General features: G+C 42.7%; 1 protein-coding gene across 1 annotated transcript in view; it reads left to right on the top strand.

Annotated features, from left to right (window-relative positions):
- The window catches only part of Prdm6 (PR/SET domain 6), a 104,250-nt gene that overhangs the window by 4,423 nt on the left and 73,545 nt on the right, over positions 1-26,282 (top strand). The window contains exon 2 of the mRNA XM_052155502.1: positions 4,356-4,663. Within this exon, the coding sequence (XP_052011462.1) occupies positions 4,356-4,663 (308 nt within the window). The remainder of the gene's footprint in view (positions 1-4,355; positions 4,664-26,282) is intronic.

The raw sequence follows: 26,282 nt of genomic DNA, 5'->3' as shown, positions 1-26,282 counted from the left end.
CCACCAGGAGATGAAGGATGAGGGGACAAGCCACAATTAATTGCCCTATAGTTTTGTAGGAGAGAGTGGAGCCAGCCCAGACCCGCTTCGATCTTCTCTTGCTGATTCTATTTATCATCTCTGCCTCGTATATGGCGGCCTCGCAGGGGCAGAGGGCGGCCAGGTTTATCTCCGTGCAATATTCTCTCACCCTCACACCCTGGCGATCTCATTTAATTTATTAATACAGTCACCAGGAGACAAATAAAATCCACATTTTCTCCCTCCCTCCTTTTTTTCCCTCCCCTTTGTCTCTTTCATTGGTTCCTGAGCCAAGCCAGGCTAAGCTGAGAAAGCCCAGGGTTTTTGCATGCTGCCGGCAGCCAGAATCTTCAGAGCATCTATGTGAGCTGGGCCACCACTACCATGGGCTTTTCTTCACGGTGGCCACCCCTGGGAGCCCTTTGAGGCTAGATGCTAGATTCTGTTCTTTAAACAGAATCCTTCCGGAGGCGAAGGCATCCAGTCATCTGTGCATCTCTCTTTGTCCACTTCCTGCATATGGGTACGCAGGGCATGCATGGCGGAGCCCTAGAGAGTAATTTAGAGTGAGGCTCCTGGCGGGCGGCTTCCCTAGGACTCCTAGGCCACCATGCCCCCTCCCCCAGGGGCCTTGGACTCTGAGTTGCCAGCAGGCGGCACTCCGGGGAACGATCAATGCCTCCTGCCCCGAAGGGCTTGGCCTTCTGGGCAGAAGGGCTGCGACCCCGTCTGCTGCTCAGAAGGATTTACTGCCTGAGCAGTAAGGCTCAGCAGGCTTCTAAGTTACTCTTGGTTTCCTTATCCGAGGGAGGTAAGACCAGGAGAGGCTTCTGCACAGTAAGCGTAGTGGAGACACCCCTGGACAAAGCTTTGTGGAGAGAGCCCTAGGGGTGTCCACACTCACCAACTGGGTCTTCAGCAGACAGCAAACCCCCTGAAACGGTCCTTAAAATGAGAAAATAGACGTTCTGTTCTGCTTTGTATAGGGTTCATTTGAAGTGGTTTTTGTTTTGTTTTGTTTTTTAAAATAGTACATGTAGTTGAAAGCAACAACCAGAAACCTCTGAAAACATTCACACAGTAAGAAGGATTGAGATGGAATGAAGGCCTGCTTTGGCCTTCTAAGGTCAGTAGGTGGGCAAGAGCCAGTAACCTGCCTTCACCCCCTTTTCTTACTTTCACCCCCGAGGCAGATGTGCTCCGAAGGAGATCTGGATTGCTGCAATTCTGTACTGTACAGCGACATTTGAAAACATCTTGTGTTTCAGTAGCACAAGTTTGTTACAGTATCAAACTGTAAACTTGAACAAAAATCCTTGGTTCTTAAGGCCTGGACTGCCGTGTGGGGAGAAGCTGGAGGACCTGGCTGGCTTCTCTTTCAAGCCTTTCTATGTGGGTGTTTGTGGCTAACAGGCTTGAAAACAGTCTGTTTGCCAACTTGTGACTGTGTGTGTCAATCTGGAGAAAAAAGTCACTTGTTTAAAACTTCCCCCAGGCTCCTCTGGGACCCTGAGACAGGTTAGAAATAAATATTTTCAGTCCAAGAGATTTTGCATGCGGTAAAAAATGTTGGAGATGAGACATAACTTTATTTTGATGGTAACTGCTCAACTTTTCTGGCAGCAATATTTTCACATTTGTATTAGGACACAAATTAAGGGAACTGATTAGCCTGGATGAGGCTTGGCTTCTTTTCATTTGTGAACATAGGATATCAATATTGTCTTCTAGATCTGGGGGGAGGGGGGCTTAGGTTTTTTTAGTACTCTAGTACTGTCGTTCATTCCAAATATTATTGAAGAGTGCTTCTCGTCTTCCGTGGGGGAGTGGCTGGAGTTAATTGTTTCTAATCAGTTTATCCACATTCATGGTGAGATGCTACATAGAGACATGTGGGAGTTGATAGAATTTTTGGCACAGGCTGTTAGGTTGTGAGGGTCTTTTTCCTTATTTTTTTTTTCTTTTCTTTTTCTGTCTCTCACTCTTTGCTTAATTGAATGAACCAGAAAAGAAAAATCAGTTAAGCACTCCCTGGGGTGATTGATATTTATTTTCATGGGCACGTTGCCTTTTCTCATTGTCATTTTTAAAAACCTGGTTTTTTGCTCAGGTGGTGAAAGGTCATTCTAACATATCTGTGAAAGCAGACTCATTGAAATCATGGACGCTGGCTATTTATTTTCCTATTCTTCTACTTTAGCTCCCTCAAGCCCTTGAGTGTGAAAGAGAGAACTATCTCTATAACTATAACTCAATCATGCCGGAGTTATTTTCTGGCCCCCAAATGGTTATATCAGTAAACTCTTTCAATTCTATTGATCGAGTCGTGAGTTGGTATATAAAATTCTCCTAGCCCCCATTAGTCTTCCTAAATCTCTGTGTTTGAAGGCTTTGGAGTGAATCTCTCTGCTGTCTCTCTCTAGTTTCTTGGCCCTTGGTCCAGTATCAGTGTTCCTGAAATGTCTTTCGCTTTACTGGCAAAAATGGGAATTTCAGTACTCAGATACCAGAGTGGCAGTTTGGTGCAAGACGGGTACATGGTACATAGAGGGCACTCAGGGGAAATGTTGTTGTCGTTTTGTTTCTGCAGTGTTTTCCTGTTGTTAATAAGTAAAGGCATGAGAGACTGAATGAAGTATGTATGTTTCTAAAGAGTTGATGTGAGTGTTGTACACTTCCATCTAGGCCCTGGGGTCAAAAGTAGAGCCTTGAAAAGTCTTCACACAAAGTGTCTGAGGTGCTGGAGGGGGTTAGGTGCCTTTGTGTTAAGGGAGGCACTGAGGCATACCTGAAGAAACAGGATGTTGGTCCCCAAAGAAGTCTTGGGGACAGCCAATAAGAAGTTGTAACCAACATCGGGTCTCCTCACTCCAGTGGCAGTCATAACTAGAATAGAGTGGCTGTTGGTTGAGGGGAAGATACAACTGACCAGAAGCAAGCACCTTTGGTCGCACAGGATGCTCACATAGTCAACCAGTGACATTGCAATTGTCACAGCAAGGGTCCTTTCTCCATTCTGGGCTCTGACTGAATGCTCCTTGTGGAGAATGCTGCCCTGAGTTGTCTTGTAACAAGTTTCTTGGGTGGTTCACACTTTCAGCATAGATATGGCCCATTTGGAGTGATCTACAAGGGCTAATTGCCCTGGAGACAAGGGGGGAAGGTGCCAAGAAGCCTGAGAGGAACTCAGGTACCCTGCTGCAGTGCTCTCACCATCTCCACCAGTACAGGAGCACCAAGAGCCAGGGTCAGTGCCACAGAGCCCGGCAGCAGGAGAGCCCTGAGCAGTCCCCAGGGAGGCTGGACTCAGGAGATTGAGTTGCCTAGGCTGGAGTCCTCTGCAAGGCCTGCCGCACCAGGGAGCAGACACAGCGGCTCCGCCAGGCCCATTAATAACCCTTAGGCTCTGCGAAGCCGACAGCGTGGTCGCTGAAAGCTTAGTTCCTAGTGGCTGCCTGGCCTTTTCCGCCTAGATCGAGTCAAACCACAGTGGGTGCCTGGAGCAGCAAGCTTGGGGTGTCAGAAACAGCTTCAACAAAGGCTTCACCAAATAAGATAATCTCATTTAACTTGTACTCGGCCTTCCATCCTGCTCAATTGAATCATTACCCCGATCATTAAGACCGTTTACCTTGATCCTTAAACGTCTTGTTTGGTTTGGTCTCTGGGAAGAACTTGCACACAGAATCACAACTGACATCCACTCGCCCCCCCGCCCCCCGCGCTCATCTTTGATGGGTGAACTCTCTGGAGTGGGTGCTGGACAGAGACTGGGGTCCTAGCTCCTAAAGGACCCGCATGGGAGAGCTTGCGCTTCCGAGGTAGCATAGGAAGAGTCCAGTGTTTGGATCTGTCACTCCCGCTTTGATAGCCCAAGTGCAGAACCAAGTACTATCTGAGACGTCAGTGCACTATCTGCGACTATTTGAGATAAAGGGTCGGATGAGAGACAGACTTCTAGAGGAGAGAGAAGATAAGCACACCGGGCGACACTGGCTAGAGTGAAGGCAAAAGAACGCGCGCCAGGTAGAGAAACGGAGGTGGGCAAGCAGGGCGGGAAGCGAAAGTCGCGGCCGAGCACTCTTAGCTATCCAAACCTAGCTCCGAAGCCTTGCGTACACCTCAGCAGGCGAATTTGAGTGCTGCAAGTCCCCAGGGTGTGGCACACATTCCTTTCCGACTCCCTGTGGCGTTGGCACCCTTCAGGTGTCCCATTCCCCAACAGGTGGCTTACCTGCTGCAGTTTAGAGTTACCCGATTCCTTCCCCACCCCACCCCCCAAAAAAGACCAGGTTAACGCTCTCCCTTCCCTCCTTCCCCGGTGTCACCCACAGGTTGCGACATGTGCGCGGACAACCGCAACGGGGAGTGCCCCATGCACGGGCCACTGCACTCACTGCGCCGGCTCGTGGGCACCAGCAGCGCGGCGGCCGCTGCACCCCCGCCGGAGCTGCCCGAGTGGCTGCGGGACCTGCCGCGGGAGGTGTGCCTGTGCACCAGCACGGTGCCAGGCCTGGCGTACGGCATCTGTGCGGCGCAGAGGATCCAGCAGGGCACCTGGATTGGGCCCTTTCAGGGCGTGCTCCTGCCCCCGGAGAAAGTGCAGACCGGCGCAGTGAGGAACACGCAGCACCTCTGGGAGGTAAGCCGCCCGAGCTGATTAACCAGCCTGAGCCGGGTCTCAGGACCGCACCCTCGGGCCCCACCCTCGGCCCCACTGGTGTAGCAGTGGAGAATACACAAGTTCTCCCGTCCAGTGGAGGGCTGACGTCAGAAGTTCTTGCAGGAGGGATGCTGGCAGTGTAGCTTACCACCGGACCTGTTGACTCTAGGAATCAGCCACTTTAACCGGCCTCTATTCTAACTGTAAAGGATTAGAACCCTAGGGCTGCTCAATCAGTCTTCAGGACAAGAAGAAACAGCCAAAGACTCAGAGATTGAGCAGGGGCAGCAGCGGTAGAATAGAGCCAGGTTCCCGCTCTTCCCATAGGTCTCTGTGCCTGGAGCAACAGGAGCAGATGGCAGAGTCAGGGTCATTTTCTCAGATGAAAACAAGTTTGTGGAGATAAGGCGGAGTGCTTGCTTGCCAGGTAAGAAGGATTTGGTCCACAGCAGCACTTAAACTGGAAGGTTATGAGAACACCTTTCATTCTAGCACTAGGATCCAAGAGGGTCAGAAGTTCAATATCACCCAGGCCTACATAGCAATTTTGGGGCCAGTTTTAGGTCATCTAAAAATTTTTTTTAAAAAAAAAAAAGTGAGACCAACATGTTCCAGAACTTTGAAAGTACCCAACCTCCTTTGTGAATTATATTGTAAATCAAAACTTAAAAAATTGGTTTCTCTTCTGACAAAGTGAAATTGTACAGTCTTCAACAAAGTAGATTATCAAAAACGTGAGAGGTAATGGCATTTTGGTATAAATTAATCTTGACTATTATCTTAAAATAGTGTGTCTGAAAAAGCTGATTCTTGAGGTCCATTCCTGGAAGATTGTAATTAGGTTAATCCTTCAACTGATTTTAGCTTCGCAACTCATGGAGAACTGGAGGACATATTAGATACTGGAGGATACAAGTTGAAGGGATGGAAATCTTTGGTCAGGTGAACTAATGAAGGGGGAATCACCAGAAAAGTCATGTCCTTCATTGCTGGGGACCAGGTTCGAGTGCACTTTAGTAGAGTTCTATTGCAGCCACAGTGCGCTTTCTGGTTACCTGTGACTCAACAGCTTGTCAATGTGGTGAGCTGTCCCACTAAGACTTACAATATAATCATCCACTGACATATTTGTTGGGTTCCCTCTGGCCAGCTTCGTACTAGGGCCAGGAGAGGGTGCTGTGGAAAACAGAGCCATTGTCCAGAACCCTCACTTGACTACTGGGGTCAGGGGGCTGGGGCCTTTGTCTGCAAAGTCTCCCTTGATGGAGGAGGAAGGCCAAGATAGGTGCAGCCCAGCAGCCCAAGGTGAGAGCAGGGCAGCCTCTGAGCCTCCTACGCTGTAGTTAGCCACTGTGCCCTGGATCCATTCCTTATCACTCCTAAACAGTTGTGGGAAGGCAGTCAGACATTTTTGTCTCTCTGGATGGAATCCCTGAGTGAGGTGGGGAAAGGGGCGGGCATATTTATGCCATTAAATGAGGCTTTTCTTAAAAGCAAACCAACAGCAACAAAACCAACAGTAAAGTTCAGAAAAGTAACGTGTAAAAACAGGGCTTGTCATGAGACTACTTGGAGGTAAAAGTTAAGAGCAATAGCGCAGCAAAACTGACAGGTAAGACATAATGAGCCCACAGCCGGCTTTGAGACCCTCGCTCGCTGGTTCAGTGGTAACCTCCTGTGTGCTTTAAAGTTTATGAAGTCCACCCATGCGCCCTGCAGGCCCCAGCCCTGTTATTAAGGACTCTACTATCACATTGTTAAAGGTCTGCCAATGCTTCCCAGGGGAACCACAGAGCAGTCGTGGGACAGATATGTTCTATCTGGAAATGTGAAAGTGAATCCCGTGTTCCCGCCCTCTGATGCTTGTCTATTTTTAGACTTTTGGGAGGACAAAGCTATAAATGTGGGGGGGAAAAAAGAAACCATAGTTCTTTTTTTTTTTTTTTCCTAGAAGGCTTTGAGTGATTGGGATGTTGGCAAGAAGCCATTACACATACAGGCTTCAAGAATACATATTAACATTGAGGACTATGGGACTTTTCTGTGACACTTTTGATTAGCATGTGATGGAGGAAGAATTTTGTTATAGTAATAGGATTGTTTTTCTTTTTTTTTTCCCTTGGTATCTCCGTGGATTTAAAGTGAGTTTTACCTGTTGTTTGGGTGATGAGTTGAGTGTGTTAGGAAGATATATAAAGTTTGTTCTTTGTGTTAAAAGAAAAAAGAGAGGCCTACTAGTTTGTGCTTGAATGATCTATAGGCTCCTACTTCTGCTTCAGAAAACAATCTATTTTTTATCAGCCCTCTGTAATAATAATTAGGATGACATGCATTTGGCGGACTGAAGGGATATTAAAATTTCAGCCATGTAAAACGTCTCCTGAGAGATGGTAAAAAATGTGACTGACTGGGGTTATTTAGTGGTAGTAACTATTTGTAGTGACAGAACACTTTTTAAAATAGGGCATAGACTTTTATTAGTATAATTACTTTTAAGATATGAAGTACGAATGCCTGGGAATGCAGCTTAGCTTTCAGAGTGCTTATCCACAATGTATGATGACCTGAGTTTGATCTCCAGCACTGTATAAAACTAGGCATTTTGTAGGGGGTGGAGAAGAATCAGGCCAGCCTTAGCTACAAAGGAAGTTTGAGGACAGCCTAGGCTATATGAGACCCTGTCTTAACAAAACATCAAAAAATGAATAAATAATGACTTAAAAATTTTAAGCCTCGTGATTCATGAGGCATAATTATTTGAATCAAAATCACTTTTAATAATGGGGAAGTATAAACATTAAACTGCCCTTTACATTTTAGACTTTAAGTCTCCATTCTATTTATTCTGAAAAAGTTTAATGATTTTATCTGCTATTAATTACATCAGACAGAATCAGTGATTGGAGTCCACTATAGATCTTCACAGGAAAGGCTTCACAAAAATTTTTTTTTCCGTGACTCACAAAATAATTATTCACTTAAATGTTATTTTAGACACCTGGAATATCAGGGTGACCTGAAGCAGATTTTCAAGACAGTTAAAAGCGATTGAATCATGGCTCCTTCATTTTAAAAGTCAACCGTACTCACTCCTCTTCTTAGTGTTCTTTCCAGTCAGTTGCTGAAGGAATGTCTTCCTGTTTAGAATTCAATACTCAGGCCCTGATAGATCTTTGCAGGGTGGCTTTTCTTTATTTCAGTGCAATAAATGGACGGCTAATTTTTCCCTGTTACTGTTTCCGAGCAGATGATGGATTCTTGTCTCGGCCTTCAGTTCACTGTCTGATTCCACCTCTGTACTTTCCTATGCACGTGAAGGGTTATTTATGATGGAAACGACCAACTCACATTAGTGACTCTTCTTGATTATTCATTAAAGGCTTCGCTTGGTTCACGGAAAAGTTGCTAAACGTTTGGCGTGCATGACCACAGAGGATTTGTTTGTAAGCTTGCTGCCATCTTTTAGGTTAATATTTTCCTTGTATATAATCCCAACAATTCGATATGCAGCAGCATTAACTGGAGCAGCATTCTGTTCTTCAGAATGTTCTTCAGCATTCTGTTCCTTGGGTTTTCGTGAGTCTTCCCCCCTCCCATTAATGAGCTAAGATTATTAAATTTTTCCAGTTTAAAGAGATTAGCAAACTAAAACCAATTTATTTTTTTTTAAAAAAAATCCAAATTACTCTTTTTTGTTTTTAAATATTTTGGCCGGTTTCTTTTGGAATTAGGATTTTAATGTGTTTTGAGAAATAACACGTTTAGAAATTTTTAAATAAAAAAGATTATAGAAAACATTAAGCAGCCCTTTGCTGGCGTGCATTGATTCTAACAAGACTTGAACTCCCAGTTTTAATTCTACTTATATGTACAGGGGTGGGGGTGGAGGTGGAGTTGGGGGGGAGTCTTTCTGACCATTCACAGAAAACAGACTCTTTCTCAGCAGTTAAGACTCGTAGATGAGAACAAGATAACCTCATCCTAATGTGTTTTCTAATGAAAAAGTGAACAGGCACAGTTGATTCCAACATTTATGAAAACATTATCTTGGTTATTAATGCATTCTCATCCCTGGAGATAAATTAATCTAGTTGTATATGGTTTCCTCTTTCTGCTTAACATCAGAATTTAATATGACTCGGCCCGAGGAATGCACACACTGTATACTTAACATGCCGCTGGAGTAAAATACAAAAGTTTAAAATAAAGCTATAATTCAAGATAAGCTACAGTTCCACCTTTCAACTCAAGGTCTGATTTGACAAGAACGTTTAGCAATAATGACAAAATAAATTGTAGCCATTTCGACCTAATTGTTTTTCCCTTGCTAATTGAAATAATGTAGTGGCTTATTAGAATTACAGTCAAGGTATTAGACAGGAATTTAACTTTATACAGCCTGTCTTCCCCTTTGCTTGGGTAAGTCTGTATGTGTCGTTTTCAGTTGCCCTCTGCTTAAAGATTATTTTTTCTTCAGAAAATCAAGGAGGATAGCCTAATATGAGCTTTTTTTTGTGGTTTGATTTTGTGCCATAATATTTTTGGCATGACAAGAGTTCTGCTTAAAGTAAATGTTCAATTTTTTTTATCATCACCATTTAGCTTAAGTCAAAAATATTAATGAAAACCAATATTAAATATATATTTCATGCTGCTAAATGTTTGCATCTCCAAACCATCGTAGGTAATTGGTACCAGAAGGAAATGAATTGATTTTATTTTTTGAATGTGCTGTGAATGCTTTTTATAAATGACTCTATCATATACACACATGCAAACACACACACACAAACACACACACAATTTAGGTGTTGAGAAATCATTTTGAATCAATACTCTTTTATTAACTTAAAATCACTTAAAATTGTTTCAGTGATAATAGTGTAACTATAAACACCATATTTGTTTCATATACTTTAGCTGTTTTGGGCAATTCACAAGACACCAGGGGAAGACAGGTTCTATAAATCTAGTTATAGTGAACTAGAAATCATATTTTTCAGCAATTTATCATTTAATAACCACTCTGTCAGTTTAGCTGCAAATAAGTCAGTTTCACAGAATTCAAGTAATCTCTTCCTTAAAAATAAACCATTGTAACGTTCCTGTTACATTTTCAGTCATCGACCCTAACAGCTGGCCTAGCTCCCCGGTGTTGCCTCATTTGATTTGAAGATGTCTTTTATAGTGGTGCCCGTTTGATAGAGTGAGGGAGTTTTATAGTTTTACATAAACTGTAAAACCATCTGCTGCCTTTTGGAATAGTTTCTAGCATTGTGTTAAAAATCAAAGATGTCACGCTTCACGTTGACTCTGACAGGGTCTCTTTCTAATCCTTTTGGTTTAGGCTTCATATCACAGTATTCTCCTTGGTTTTCCAAATCCCTAAATGACTTACCTAAAAAACAACAACAACAACAGCAGCAGCAGCAACAACAACAACAACAATTTGGAAACCCTTGATTGTCGAGGTTTCATGTATACATACATTGGTCATGGTGTATATGTTAGGATTAAATGTCTTATAAGATTGACAGATTCTATGCAGGCAAGACTATTTTTCTCCTTTTATTCACAAATTGAGTTCTTTTATTGAGAGAGGATTTGTCCATGAGAAGAAAATGATTCACAAATGTTTCTCGCTTCAAGCTGGCATTATCTTCCTCTGCCATGGATTGGTTTTTATTTCTCTGCCTTAAAAGCAGGACGTGGGAAGCAAACTCAAAATCTTAGGGGCTACTAGGAAGACGAAATCTGCTGTTCCATCACAGCATGCCAGCAAGCCGTCTGATGGAAATATTATTCTTAGAAACAGAGGTGCTGGCTCATTCCCCTGTGCAAATTATAGCAATTTTAATTGTTTGTGGAAAAGCTATGTGTGGCCTTAGGACCACAAATGGCTATTGTGTAATTTTATGGGTTAAACACTTTTGATCAAGTGGGAAAACCTGCACTGTATACAGCTTGGGACTCCTTCCCAAAGAAGGGAGGTCCTCTTTCTTCCAGGGATAGCTGTGAGACATTGGTGGTGTGCAGATGTTCTAAGACAGTTGTATATAAAATTAGAGTCTGCCTCTCTTTCAATCCCTTTCTGTTTTAGAGTCATATATGCTCCAAGATCTCATGAGTTCAGACATTCCTTGTGTATTTACACAAGAAACTCGGACTCTGGTGTAAGTACTTAGCATAAAAGCCCCGGGAAGCAGGAGCCGGAGAGTGGCTACCACTTCCCTCAGATAAGTTACAGAATTCCATTATGCAAATTGTTAAACGTGTGTGACAGAGGCTGACCTTTTGTCATGTCAGTCCTCTCTGTGTAGGCCCCAGGCTCCAGCCTAATGGCTCAAACCCTGATTTACTCACTGTAATAAGGGCAGGAGGTCGAGCTTGTCGGCTGCCTGTTCGTCCTCTTCTTGGAGCCCAGTTGAAGGCTGTTAACACAAAGCTTTTCAAAGTGAATTTACAAGCAGCACCACTGACAGAGGCCAATCAGTGCACCATAAACGTCAGGGCAGCGAGACTGAGCAGTAAGTAAAGCTCTCACAGCACACTATTGGCCGGAATCTACTGGCCAAGGATTAACCAAGATGAGTAACCTTTGTGAGGAGGGCTTCGGGGAGAAGCTTAGTGTGCAGGCTGTGTTTCCAGGTGGACCCCGGGAATGCACCTGTTAGTGGACACGTGAGGACTGGGACAGCACACATATACTGTAGCACGACCAGCATCGTCCACACTGGTGTGATTGACTATTTGGGAGGTTAGTGTGGTGGAGCCTGCCGACTCTGAGACTTGGTTAAAAACAACCAACCAACCACTACACCACCACCACCACCACCACCACAACATCAATCCAAAAAATAAAAAACTGGCCCAGTGTTAGGCAAAAAAAGAGAGACAACCCGTTATGATATGGGTGGTCAGTGATAGAGGATGTGTTTCCTCTGGTACAATTCATTACAAGGTCGTTTATTCAGATTCTGAAACTCTAGTGGTTTTCATAAGCACACAGACACACACATGTGTGCTCCTTTGCTCCTCCTGAAGCTCTAGAGCACGGAACTTTTGTGGAAGTCACCAATGAGTGATCACAGGTTGAGGGTCTGAATATCCATGAGGATGTGGTTTCCCTCCAAGACGGAATGTTTTTATCATTTTGTGTAAAGACAGCCTAGACAACAATTCATTGAGCTCTGAGGGCATCAGCATTAAAATGGAGGGATCCATTAAAATGCCCTATGCAAGGATTTATAAATTAGGCAATTTCCTTGATTATTGCAATCATTTACAAAATTGATTGTTCCAGTGTGGTATAGACAGATTTTAGCAATGATCATTGACAGCAAGCACACTTTCTGATATCTATAGCTACTGATCACTAAAGTAGGTCACTGTACCCGCACCCTGAAGTTCCTGCTCTCAAGGTCAGACAGATTTCCTAAGAAGCTTACTGTTGCTGAAGTTTCATTTGTCTCCTGTAGAGATCCACCTAGGCTCCGAGAAGAAGTGTGGGTTGTTTTCAAGGCTTACAGAGTTTGTTTACTTATTATTTTGATGACGTCAACATACTATGTATTTTAGCCTAGCCTGACATCCATTCCTCCTACCTCAGCCTCCTGACTTTGGAACATTATTTTTAGATTTCAGTCTGTTTCAGAGAGGGCATTGGAACTGATGGTATGAATCACATCAGCAGCACGGGTCTTTGATGTGATGCCCATTTCAAAGGAAATAATTTTTGCAAATTGCAGCTGTAAAGTATTTGTTTGACTGAAGAGCTACATGTCAATAATGGGTTTTATTTGTTTGTTCCTTAGACTTCTAATTATCCGATAGATATATCATGGAGTTGCTGGGTTTTAGGTCAATTAATTTTAAAAGGCATAATAAAGATGTTGTTACAAAGTGTGAAATGCTCAAAATGCAGCAGATTTTTCTATACGAGAGCACACATAAGTTCACTGGTGCTTAATCACTAACCACAAACCACAAGTTGCTTTTATTCCTGAAGTATCAGTGATGGGCAGGCCAAATGTGTCTGCAGGGCTTCATCCAATGAAAGCTAGCTGTGTGGTTTGTGCTTAGTACGAAATAACTGACTTTCAGACATTTGCTTTTAATCATTTCTCTCTTTTGAAACATCAACACAAACCAAGGCTTGTAAAATAATAACTTTTGGGGTGAGAAAAAAAAAAAACCCTGACTCTGTTGTACATTCAAAGGGGGTTGGGGGAGGGCTGGCTTTTGCTCTGATTGTGAGTGTGTAAGATTGCGATGTCAAGGTAGTTCTTTATTTAAAATGGAGCAATGTTACATTTCAAAAACTTAAGGAAATCGGTGGCACTTTCTGTTTATTTGGCTATCGCTGCTCTCTAAGTCAGAAGTTCCTTTCCATTTCAGTCAGCTGGAAAATTCACAACTCTGGTAAGAAGGCAGAATTTACACTCTAGTGCCTTAGCCTTATCTCTTTATTTTCATTTAAATAAAATTTCCCCCATAGTGTTTCTGGTTTCTGTTAAGTATTAAAAAAGCAATGTGACCAGCCATGTCTCAGTCGGGTGAACTGTGAATGAGGCACCTGGTATTTCAAATGACTCTCGCAGGGCCCCGTACTATTATTTAATAAACCATAACCCACAGTATGCAATTGTGAAATAATGTCATGGGATTAAGCCCCTTTTATTAAAATGAACAGTGTTTTCCCCTCTGTGATAATTTTAAATTAAGGCTGCCTCCAATAATGAAGTGTCCTCTTTAGAAACGCTCCGTGTAATCTAATTCAGTAGAAACTTCTTAAGTGCCGCTTAATCGGAATCAAATTAAATGCAATCAAGGCATGTTTTCAGCATCTTGTAAAGCCCCCAAAGCTTGTTAGCCCACTTGGGAACAGTCATGTTTATCGCAGAGGGACAGTAAGTCCTCTGTCCACAATGACAACAGAGCAGTAGGCAGGTCCCTAAACTCTGTAGGTGTTACATTAGAATGTAACTTCTGGAACTAATGATATAAAATATATATAAACAGAGAGAAACCTGAAAAACCAATCACATTCCTTAGGAAAACAGTGGATTTAAGTTCACTGCGATGTGATGCTTCACTCTGTGAAATGGAAAATCTCAGCATTAAGTTTTAAGATAGTATAGATGGGTCTTTGCATTAAAAATAATGAATGTACATCAAAGAATTCAAATCATATAAGACAACTAAGGAGAACTAAGTAATAGAATACACATTTATTTTATATAGAATCACTGTTGTGGAGAGATGTTTGTACTATGTCCTTGATACTACATTTGTAGAGGAGCACACAGTAGGACCATTCTCATAGGCTCTTCCACAGATGTTTAGATGTGGTTCACAGTGAGCAGATTTTGATTTTAAGTCTAGTCTCAGGCACCCATCACTGTACCTCTCTTAGTGAAAAATTTAGTTCAAAGCCTACAGACCCTTTGATAGCACAGAAACACTTCCAATGTTTAAATATGTTTTATGGCATGCATCCTTAATAAAACTAGGAGCCTTTTCAGGCCTGTAAGGAAACTGTAGTAGTCTTCCAAGAAGGAGAGCAATCTTTTTCCTTTACATAAAGGGATAAAGAACAACATCTAAAAAACCAGTATAATAGCTTAGTGTACAGTATAGATCAAAGGGAAAAATTGTTGCACTTTTGTGCAACAATTGAGGAATTTTCTTCCATTTCAGTCATATTTTAGTAGTAAATTTCGCCTCTAGTGTATGCTACATAGATATAAAATAATTTGGCCCTGGGTATGGAAAAAGTTCAAAGTATCGTACCTTTGAACAAAAAAAGTCTTCATAAAGCCAGATACTGTAAATATGCAGCAATAATGTTTTCTAAAGAATTTTAGTATATATCTGTGAAAACAAAAGATCGTATACACTAGTTTATAATCTGTGTCTTGGATTTAATTACTTCCAACAAAATCAAGCTTAAATAATACTTTGAGGCAATGTTCAAGCCTGCTCACAAGTATTATGTACTAAATATATATACCACACATTGTGGATATGTTTGAAATTACTAGATGGCCTTTGCTCTTTTTATTTTATATATCTCTTATTTTTAAAACCAACATATATTATTATACATATTTTTGGTGTATCATGTAATGACAGATATATGTATACATTGTGTAATGCTCAAATCAGGGTACATCTATGGCTTCAAACATTTATAATTTACTTCCAATGAAATGGTTAAAATATTTCTAGTTGTTTTGGAGTCTACAGTTCAATATAATCATCTAAGCCAGTGATTCTCAACCCATGGGTTGTGACCCCTTTGGGGGTCCCATATTAGATATCTAGCACATCAGTTATTTACATTATAATTCATAACAGTGTGTCGTAGCATAATTTCATTGTGTTGGGGTCACCCCAGCATGAGGGGCTGTATTAAAGGGTCGTAGCATCAAGACAGTTGAGAAGCACTGCTCTAGGCTCTCAGCCATGCAACACCAGAACATATTTATCTTACCTGACTCTATTAGTCCACCATGGACAACATCTCCCCAGCCCTCCAACCAAAAGAAAATGTACTCATATTTACAACTATATTTCTAGTGGAGGGTAAGCAGATTACAGAATATTGGCAACATCTAGAACATTTGGTCTCGACATAACATCGTTTCAGTAACTCAGTGTCTTCCTATCAATGAGCCCTCTTGAATATGAAATGCAATGGGAATGGCTTTGTGACATCTGGAAGAATCACAAGGAAACCCCAAGATACAAAGATTGCTTGACCAAGGACCTCAGATCAGGGGCAATTCATTAGAGTGGCTTGACACTGGTATTGAGTTCTGAATACATCTCAATACCCAGCACACTGTTCCTTGTCAATAAATATTAAATAACAGCATATCATCCCAGTGGCACATTTGCCACTGCCTGTAAAAATATGTGTGCTACTTTGTATCAGAGAATACAGACCCATTAGCATGTTGTTGATCCAATCAGTGTTGACCCTAGAAAAAACAAGAACTCCAAGTTGACAATCTTCAGCTAGACATTTTGAAAAAAAAATCATGTGCCAATATATTCTATAGAGAGCAATAAGTTAAACTAAAATCAACATTTTTCTAAAATATATGTATGCCATATCAATCATTTCTATTACAGTACATGGAGTTCTTACTTTGATGACAATCCTAACAGGCAATCAAAATAGGTCTCAGCTGGGCCAGCAAGATGGCGTAAGCAGGTCATAGTCCCTGTTGTTAAGACTGACCATCTGGAATTCTACCCCTGGGACTTCATGGAAAGAACCAACAACTGGAAGCTTTACTTTGATCTCCACATGAGTACTATGACATACATGCTTGTCCCTGCTACACACACACACATACACACACACACACACAGAATAGTTTTAAAATATCTCAATTAGTCCAGCCTCAACCCTGACCCACAAGCACAGTTCCTTGCAGTACTGTCTGAGTTCTGTCTGTCGGTTGTCTATTCTGAATCTCAGATAATTGACTAACTTTTTTGGTTTTTCAAGGCAGGGTTTCTTTGTGTAGTAGAACCCTGGCTGTCCTGGAACTCACTGTATAGACCAGGCTGGCCTAGGACTGACAGAGATTTGCTTGCATCTGCTTCCTGGGTGTAGGTGGGTATGTGCCACCATACCCAGACAATTGGCTAATCTTTGGAAAAACTATTAGCAAACATATTAAGAACAATAATGTAGCATGTACTTGTCAGCATACATGCTTTGGAAGGCAGAGACTGGAGGATTGTCACAAATCTAACACCAGCCTGGTGGGCATAGTAAATTCTTGGACAGGCAAAGCTACAAAACAAGATGCTATCTCACAAACACTCAAGTGGGAGCTGAAGAGGTAACTCAGTCCATAGAGTACTTGCCACACAATCTTGGGGGACCTGAGTTTGATCCTACAGAGCCCATGTAAAAGGCTGGATTTGGTAGTGCACACCTCTAATTCCAGTAATTGGAGGTGACTGGAGGATTGGTGGGGGGCTCTCTGGGTGTCCAGCTTAGCATAATCAGAGAACACCAAGTAAGTCTAGGAAAACAAGGCAACACCAAGCTCCTGAGTCTGACCTTGACATGCATATAATATATATGTATATCCCCCAAATATTAATAATAATAAATGTTGAGCCATGTGCTAGAATTCTAGTACTTCTTGAGCCAGGAGGATTTTGAGTTCAAGACAAATCTCGGCTAGATAGAAAGACCCAGTCTTTAAAACAATAAACAATAAAAGAAACAATGTATACTATATGTAAACTACTAACCATACTTTTGACAACTAGTTCCAAGGTCAATGTCCAGTGATTTTATCTTACCTAAGAAGTCCTCAGACTGTAGAGTTTCAGACTTCCTAATGCCATGATGCTTTAAATACAATTCCTCATGTGGTGATGACCACTTCCCCAACCATAAAATTATTTTTGTTGCTACTTCATAACTGTAACATTGCTACTTTTATAAATTCTAACGTAAATATCTGATATGCAGGATATTTGATATGTTGCTCCTGTTAAAGAGTTGTTTGACACCCCCCCCCCCCCAAGGAGTGTTGACCCACAGGTTGTGAACCACTGCCCTAGAGTCTAGTGGATACAAAAACCCACAGAATTAGGGAGCCAAGCACCATTCAGGCTGGGGAGCCCAATGCTTCTGACTCAGTAGCTCTCTGGATTAGGGACTAGCGATTTGCATTTTCAAACAGGTGTTCTAGAACTATGATTAAAAATCCAAGAGAGACCTTCCCATGCCCCACAATTGCCATCTTTCCTGTTTGCCTCTTCCTCGTCTTTGGTACCCTCATTCTCTTCTTGCCTCACTTCTGCTTTAGATCCACATCCTTCCTGGTCCTAGCCTAGCTACATTCCAGGCTCTCCCTTCTTTATCTCTCCTACACTGTGGCTACTCTGCTTTGGACAGTCTCAATCTCCCTCACCCACCTTCTTCCACCTCAAGATGTAGTAGGTAGAGACAGGTGGGAAGTGATAGGTATAAAGACTACAGAACATCTAGCCAAAGCCAAATTAACCCCCATGACTTGCATCTCTTCTGTATTTCAGATTTCTATATGACTAGTAATCAGGAAGCAGCCTGAGCAGCGGGTGTAGTTACACTGTTTCAACTGCAGAGTGTAATTAGCTCCCAAGTAATGGCGGTGTGCTGTGGGAGGAGGTTCTGTCTGGAAGGCTTTCAGTGTGTCCAGCTCTCTCTGGGTCTGAGCTGTGTAACATGTGCAGCCTTATAACCCTCTGTTCCCAGAAGTTGCACATCTAGTTTCACTGTCCTTTCCACCTCCCCTGCCAGCCCCTTCTGTGCAGTCCTGTGTCCTAGACAGAGGCCATCTGCTCCTTGAGATTTGCAGTCTGTAAATTTTGTGATTTGTAGTCTGTAAATTTTCTATATGCCAACTTCATCTACTAGTTGGCTGTTTCCCCCCTTGTCTTCCCCCTTGGCTTCCTGCTGCTACTCCTGCCCAGACACCTGCCTACAGGTAGTCTGAGTACATGGCCTGTTTGATTTTATATTCTCACACTCAGAGAATTTGCTAATCCGTATTGTTTTGTTCTTTCATTGTCTGACTCAACCCCCACCTCTGCCTTTCTTCTCCCCCCACCTTCTCCCTTTCTTTGAAGCAGGGTCTCTCTATGTAGTCCTGGCTGGCTGGAGACTTACTAAGTAGACTAGGCATCCTTGAACTCAGAGATCCCTCTGCCTGCACCTCCCAGGGCTGTTATAGGCCTTTTCTATCACACCCAGACACAGTCCACTTAAATCCTCTAGTCTCAAAAGCTTGTGGGGGCATCACCACTTGTCCTGACTTTGTTTCAAATTGAGTTTACAAACTGCCCCTGCCTTAAAGATTATAAAACAGGTATCTACCTTTCTCTCTCTCTCTTTCTCTCTCTCTTTTGTTTATTTTTTTGGGGGGGGGGATTTGGTTTTTTCCGAGACAGGGTTTCTCTGTATAGCCCTGGCTGTCCTGGAACTCACTCTGTAGACCAGGCTGGCCTCGAACTCAGAAATCCATCTGTCTGTGCCTCCCAGAGTGCTGGGATTATAGGAGTGTGCCACCACTGCCTGGCTATCCTCTTTATTTATAGTCTTTTCAGCCAAGGGGTCCAAAAAATTGAAGTTAATATAATTAAATTACTTCTTTAGATATTTGTAACAGCAACAGTTAAGCATATACTTAGCACAGAGCTAAGTGTGTGTGTGTGTGTGTGTGTGTGTGTGTGTGTGTGTGTACATGTGTGTGTTTTTTGAGACAGTGTTTCACTGTGCAGCCATGGCTGTCCTGGAACTCCCTCCTAGACCAGGCTGGCCTGGAATTTAAAGATCCACCTGTTTCTGTCTCCAAAGTGCTGGGACCAAAAGTGTGCACCACTACTGTCAGGCTATACACAGCTTACTTGATAAATACTTTTGTTCCAAAATCAGTACTAAAGGTTAACATACTTATTCTAAAGCTATATGCCAGGCACTCTCCTAAGATCCTTACAGGTATCTATTTGTCAAACTAGGGCTCATGCTTGGACATGTTTATTAAGTTATCTACCAAAAAATTACATTCCCAGACCTACAAAGGTTACCTTAAATAATCCTTAGTGAATTAGGACTACTTATTTCTCTTCTCAGATAACAAAATTTCCAGGCAGAGGTTGGGAATTTAAGTGATCTGCTAAAGGTTAGATGGGTCCAAGGCAGGATTTTCCCTTAGCCATAGTAGGAACCGTGATTGTTTTCGCCTTGGGTTGCCTGTTCTGCTTTGACTGTCTCACTTCAGCTCCTATGAAGCTCTGGGGCCACAGTTTCTGCCACAGGCTTCGCCACCATCACACTGACCCTAATCTCTGGGTCTGGATATGAGCTCTCCTTTCTTGGTGGAAAATTGTATTGGTTTCTTAGACCTCCATCCATTCCAAAATTGATAGAGAGCCCTCCACCCTGACAAGGCCCTTGGCATAGTTAGTTCATTTTGTGCTCTAGAACAATAGGCTGAAAATGATATTCTCTGAAATTTTAGGAAGTGATGGGGCCATGAGCAACCTCAGCGGGCAGCACGTAAGGAAGAACTTTATGGGGCTCACCCGGGAAGATGAACCAACATTCTTAGGCAATCATTAGGGAACGGGGGAAAATATGACCTGGAAGTCACACACAGGAAATGCAGGGAGAGTGGAGAGTAGGAGGAAGGGAGTCAGGGACAGCGTGTGTCAATGGGCTCCCTTGACTTTGCAAGACTTACTCTGCTCCTCCCTTGGCTCTCTCAGTTGAGCGAATTCAACAGCTCCTGCTCTTCCCCAGGGTCTTACTGATTTCCACTGCAGTGATCTCACCCAGGGGTTTCTTCATTAAGAATGCTCTTCCTCTTTCTTCTGGTTGGTTCAGTTCCTGTCTTTTGCTTTTCCTGACCCCATTGCTCAGAGTTCTACCCACTCCGCGTGCTTTTCTCTTTATCTATGACCTTCACAATGTTGGGGTTGTGCTTTATGGCCTGCTATGGTTTGTAGCCTCAGGTCCTTTGGTAAGTTCATATTTGGCCCATCATCTTACTTTCTAAATTTGCCAATACTTGAAGGTGATGTAACAAGGGGAGGGCTGATATAAGAAGGAACAAATCATGCAACTATCCAGGTGGGTTTGGAGGAGCATGCTGGGAGATGAGGTTGAAGAAGCCAGATTCTGATGAATTAGAGAGCATAGGCTCTGCATTTCATTGGGAGGGAAGTAGATTTTAAGTGGGGTGCCCACATGTTTTCAAAAGACCACTTGGATGATGTTTGTAGAATGCCTTGTGGTAGGATAAGGGCAGATGCTGGTGGGAGACCTCAGAGCACAGGGTGTGGCTGTAGAAGTGAATTAGGTATAAGTGTGTACGGCTGTTTACATCCATAGGGCTACCTGAGCTCTGCGGAGGAGGGAGTCGGGGCAGAACGTTTGTGGGGTGCAGAGGTATCTCTAATTCTGAAACCCTTTGTGTGCATGAGTCTATAGATTGCATGTGGGTCCGTGACTGCAGAGTTAACTGGGATGCCTCCTCTGGCAATCATGGGAGTAGCATTGCTCTCACTGCTGGCAGATCATGTACTGAGGCACATGGCTTCTGGATGATGCAGTCCTAAATATGGTGTCACCTGTGAACATAAAGTCATTATATATTCTGGGTGAGACTTATACCAAGCCCTTTCTTAAAGGGAGGGAGGCTTAATCTCTAACCTAAATGTTCTACCAAAAGTCCCCCTTACTTGACCAGCTTCTAGTGAACCAGGCTGGCCACACACGTGTGGTCCTGGAGACACCACCACACCTACATATGCTCTTCTCAGTTCTCTCAATCTTTCTTTTCTTCATTTTTTAACACTTATGTTATTTTTATGATAATAAAGGTAAAGCACTTATTAAGGAGAATTTGGAATATGTAAATATGTATTTTAAGAAATGAAAAAAGCAGCCAGGCAGTGGTGGCGCACGCCTTTAATCCCAGCACTTGGGAGGCAGAGACAGGTGGATTTCTGAGTTCGAGGCCAGCCTGGTCTACAGAGTGAGTTCCAGGACAGCCAGGGCTATACAGAGAAACCCTGAAAAAAGAAATGAAAGAAGCCAGCATTAATTTGTTATAATTCTTTCTTATTGAAGTTAGTATTCTTTGTAGATGTAGATGAAAACATGCTGTTTGTGTCTTAAAATCATGAAGGTTTTTCACAATTTAAAATTCTCTGTGAACATAATTTTATTCTGTATACCCTAAATAGGGCTTACTTAATTAACAGTTGAACATTTATATCTGTCCCTCCTTCTTTCCCTCCCTCCTTCCCTCCATTTCCTCCCCTTTCTTCTTCCTTCTCTTATTTAAAAAAAAAGTACTAAGCACTTGACATCGTGAGTGTACTGACTAGGGCTTGCCAAAAATATCTTCAGGAGAAAACACGCACGGCTAAATTTCCTTTCCACTGACGGTCTTAGGGACAACCGTGAACATTTTACCCGCCACCTTTCAGCTTGTAAGACATTTCACAACCGACTTTGTGGGCTGGCGTGGTTTCTGTGCTCTCCGGATGGATCAGGGAGTGCTCTGTCCTGCTGGTGGGACTGAGATGAGGAGTCTGTGGTCTAGAGAGGCTGTCTGCTCAGCTCCTCCATACAGGCAGCAGGAATCTGTGCTGACCCTTTTGACCTATGTGCTCTGGGGGAGCTCTCCATCTTTATCCGAATGTTAGCCTGGAACTAAACGCCTCCGCAGTGCTACAATTCCTAACAAACGTGACAACACTGAACATAAGGCCTTAATTTTTTACTTCAAATTGCTTGCATTTACAGTTAATTCAACTTGAATTATAAGTCACCTCCATGTGAGTGACTTGTGGCCTTGTTCCAATGCCCTGTGTCTCCCAAAATGTTCAAAATCAGAAAGACATCGGTGTGCACAGTCAAAGTCCCACTGTACTGGTTTCAAGGCAAGAGAGTTGTCCATAGCACACCTGGTGTTCTGGGTCTGGAGTTATCGAAGAAAACAAATATCTTTACAAAACACATTTGGATCACTGTGGTTATTGGAGGGGATGAATATACAACTCGGATTCAATTATGTACCACAAGTAAAAAAGAAAAATAACATATTTTTTTCCTGTAATAGGACATGTACTTTAGGTCAGCTGAACAACCTTGTTCAAGTTCAGACCTTTTGGGCCTGGCAAGGACAGACAGGCTTTGCTGGTTATGACGGAACTTAGGAAATGGTTTCAACAGCAAATACTTTTCACACTATAAGAAAAACTAGGGAGGAACAGTCAGGAAATGTCCAGACAACAACCATATAAACAGATAATTGTTGAAATATTTGGATAATTTTGAGAATAAATGCAGGCTGAATTTTTGGACAGTGAAATCAGCTTTCCATAATAACTCTGTCTCCTAGCCAGTAATTTCCTTGTTCCTCTTAATTTACTTCATTTCTTTGTAGCTGGCAAATTCCTGTGTTCCGTACCTCGAATAAATCAGCTCTCCAGCTCCCAGGTTCTGCTGCAAGCCTCTTGCCTTGCGTCCTGCCAGGCAACTGCATACAACTGGGGACTTGCCACCCTGCCAGGGAGCTCTGGAGCCCAGCAGAGCTTGGGCTCTGAGGCCTTCCCAGAGGGCCTCCAAGGCTGCCCAGCGACCTAACAGTTCATTTAAATTTGGATCCGAGTCCAGAGCAACTCTAGAGTTATGCAATGGTAATTCTTAGAGCTCTAGGAAGGGGTCTGAAGCTGGGAGAGAGGCAAACACACCCTGACCTAGCTATCTCTGCTAGGGAGCTCAGGGCTAAGCCAAGGCCGGCCTGCCAGGGAGAGGCAGTGGGTCATTTGAGGTACCTTTGGTATTTGGCCTTTTTCCCCCTCCCAGCTAAAGTGGGACAACAGTGGCTTCTGCATCTGAGAACCCTGTTTAGTGGCCTGGCCCTGGTGGAAAATTTCATGTTTTTAGGTTTGGAGCATGGCAAGTTGGTGTCTGGAAAGTTTAAAGTGGATGCTTTAGAGATACTTCAGAAGCAGTTGATAACTGTCAGGAAGTCAGATGGGCTTCGTTTCCATGCCCCTCGTGCCTTTCCTATTTGGTCAGAGTCACCAGTGGGGTTTTCTGGCATTTGTAGTTCTCTAGTGATGAGCGGTCTACTTAATCTTGCAGAGCCTGAAGGAGCAATGGGCTTTGTAAGAGACAACTGTGAACAGTGTCACACAGGGAGAAAGACGCCATCCCAGGCTTGCGTGGTACCATCAGAGCAAGGGGTAGGTCAGAAGCAGTGGAGGTGTGTGAAGTGTTGACTGAAACAGTTCCAGCTTGGGAGATGCTCATGGTCTGCTTAGATGGACCATGAATTTAGCTATTCAGCCTTTTTTTGGCTTGTTTCTTTATTTGCCAAGTCTATGTGGGATGAAGGAAGACAGTCTTCTTACGGACACAGTCTGTGACCAGGAAGTGCTTATAATTCATGAGGAAATTGTCAAATGCTCAAAAGAGAGATGTATTCTCTTAAATAAGTTAAACATCTTCCATGAGCATATTAGAAGGGTCGAGTGTGCGGGTTTGGGGGCACGGTTGAGGAGGGGAACCCAACTGGGGAAGAGAGTCATTTCAAGCCTTTGGAAGTTAGTTTGCAGTGTGGTGTTTCCAGGTTAGTAAACACGGCAGAGAAACTAACGGGAGAGATGGAATTCAAAGTTGGCAATAACTGACTGCAAAAGTCAGAAGGACCACTGGGTAAGATTGTCCTTAGAAGTTGACCTGGAGGCCAGAGAGACAGTTCAGCAGGCAGAGGCTCTTACCTTGCAAGCCTGGTGACTTGGATTCAATCCCTGGGACCTATGGAAAGATGGGAAGAGAGACACAACTCCATAAATCTGTCCTCTGATCCCTATAGATGTTAGTCGTATACAGACTGTTTGCCAGAATTCGTAGGACTTTCAGAGCATTTGATTGTTGTGATGCCTTAGGTGTGGGATGTAGGAATCTCTTTGATGGTCCAGGAGTAGCCAGGCAAGGAGTCCGGGTAGAATAGTGCTCCGAAGTGAAGTAGGCATTGCTGTGTGACAGATAGCATTTGTGCTGTAAGTTATTCTGTAGGTTTTATTGACCCGTTCTTTCTCTTCCCCTCTCTGTCCTTCCTTTCCTCTTTCCTTTTCTTTTTTCTTTTATTTCTTTCCAGTGGTGGGGCCATGCAGTTAGTTGTAAAGTCTTTAGATGGCACAAGAGGAACAGCTTAGGTTTTGTGACATTGCATGCATCCTGGTAGATTCAAGATCAACTGTCTCTCCCCCTATCTGGGCCAGTGGCTTTCAACCTATGGGTTGCAACCCTAAAAGAACATTAAAAACTAGATATTTATGATTCGTAATAGTAGCAAAAATTACAGTTATGAAGTAACAACAAAAATAATTTTGTGGCGGTGGTGGTGGGATGGTCACCACGATATGAGGAACTGTATTAAAAGGTCACAGCAGTAGGGACGTTGAGAACCAGTGATCAAGTCCTTCAGCAAATGGTACCGAGCTGTGCGAAAAGATGGAGAAAAGAAGCACATGAAAACTCAGAAGGGCTCCACCTGTGTAGGAGCTCAGGGTTGCGTGAGTTCGTACTCCACTTCCGAGAGAAAGCCTGGGCTGAGGACTGGCCATTCCTGAACGGGTGAAGAAGGCATTCAAGGGAGAGTTGGTGACACTGAACACTGGCTCTCAGGTGCCCATCAAGGCAAGGTTCTATCTTTTTCCAGGGACTGCCTTGGTCTCCAGCAACATCACATACTACTATACTATAGCGACCAGAAGCTGGTAATGCCTGGCCCTGCCCCCCTCTTGGAATTAGTGGAATGCATCTGCCTGTGGGCTGGAGATTAGAGTCCAGGGCTGGGACTCCTAGGAAAGCTGTCTTTTTGGGTGGCCTCACAAGGCAAGCTTCAAGCTCCAAGCTGATACTTCTAAACTTCCTTCTCTGATAATCTATAATTTTCTGTTTTTAGAACTACAATGTCAGCAGTGTCAGAGAGACCCATCTCAGAAGATTCATCCCTTTAAAACTAGCAATGATAGCTCTTGTTTGCAAATTAAGCAACAGAAAGGAATTTGAGCAGAAAAGCTAAGGAGGAGACAGTGTAAATTTAAATACATCCATGGTCCAAATACATCCATGGTTATGCTACTAAAGCAAACCAAGTCAGTTTTAAACATGGTTTAAAAACTGTATTTTAGTCCATAGCTCAGCATATTCGCATGTTAAAGATTTGAGTTTTAAAATGTGGCTCCACAATGCTCACTGTATCTTTCAATGTTCTGCTAGCCCATAGACAAGTGTCGAGCTATCGGCCTACTTTTGAGTATTTTTCATTTTATGGCAAGTGTATATTTATTTATCCTCAATTGACTTTGTCCCAAAAAGATCTTGAATATATCTTATAAAGTTGAAGTTTAGCCATGGATAAATATTTTGAGAAGATGTAAATGGAAAGAAAAAAAACACCTTAAAGAGAAACAAATGTGCATAATTTAAAAAATATTCTAGGCGGGAATGTGTTGCATCCGAAGTGTGTTGTTTTTTGACGTGGTTACCTGTCATGGACCCTTCTAGGTTGTGTGCTGTTTGTACGATGGAACTGAAGTGTTCATAATGGGAAGGTTTGTACCAACTTGGGGACCTCAGTCGGCCCCAGGCTCTACCCATGGCACAGGACTGACTAGCAGACAATGCTTAGTTTCTTTTCTAAATTAAGGATTTATTTTTTTTTCTCCCTAAGCAGGTAGTTAATGATCACTGTCCCTAGTTGAGAAAATTCATAAAAGAAATTTAAATTATCACAGCTTGCCGCCTGGGAAAAAAACTCTCTTACCACCTGGGAGAAAAAGTTTTCATATTTTTTTCCTAAAAATTTTAAGTCTGTATTTCTATTATGTTAAAAATAGTTTTTCCTTAAAATTATTATCTATGCTTATCCTGGTATAATTAATATTTTTTGCAATAATTATATTTATTGTATTAACCACCAAATAGATAAGTTAGAATTTGCTTAACTATTTCCTTATTGCTAGACATTTAACAACTAGGCTAGTAGTTAAT

The sequence above is a fragment of the Apodemus sylvaticus genome, chromosome 13 (genome assembly GCF_947179515.1).
Source record: "Apodemus sylvaticus chromosome 13, mApoSyl1.1, whole genome shotgun sequence".
Lineage (NCBI taxonomy): Eukaryota > Metazoa > Chordata > Mammalia > Rodentia > Muridae > Apodemus > Apodemus sylvaticus.
This window is presented reverse-complemented; position numbering and strand designations above follow the sequence as displayed.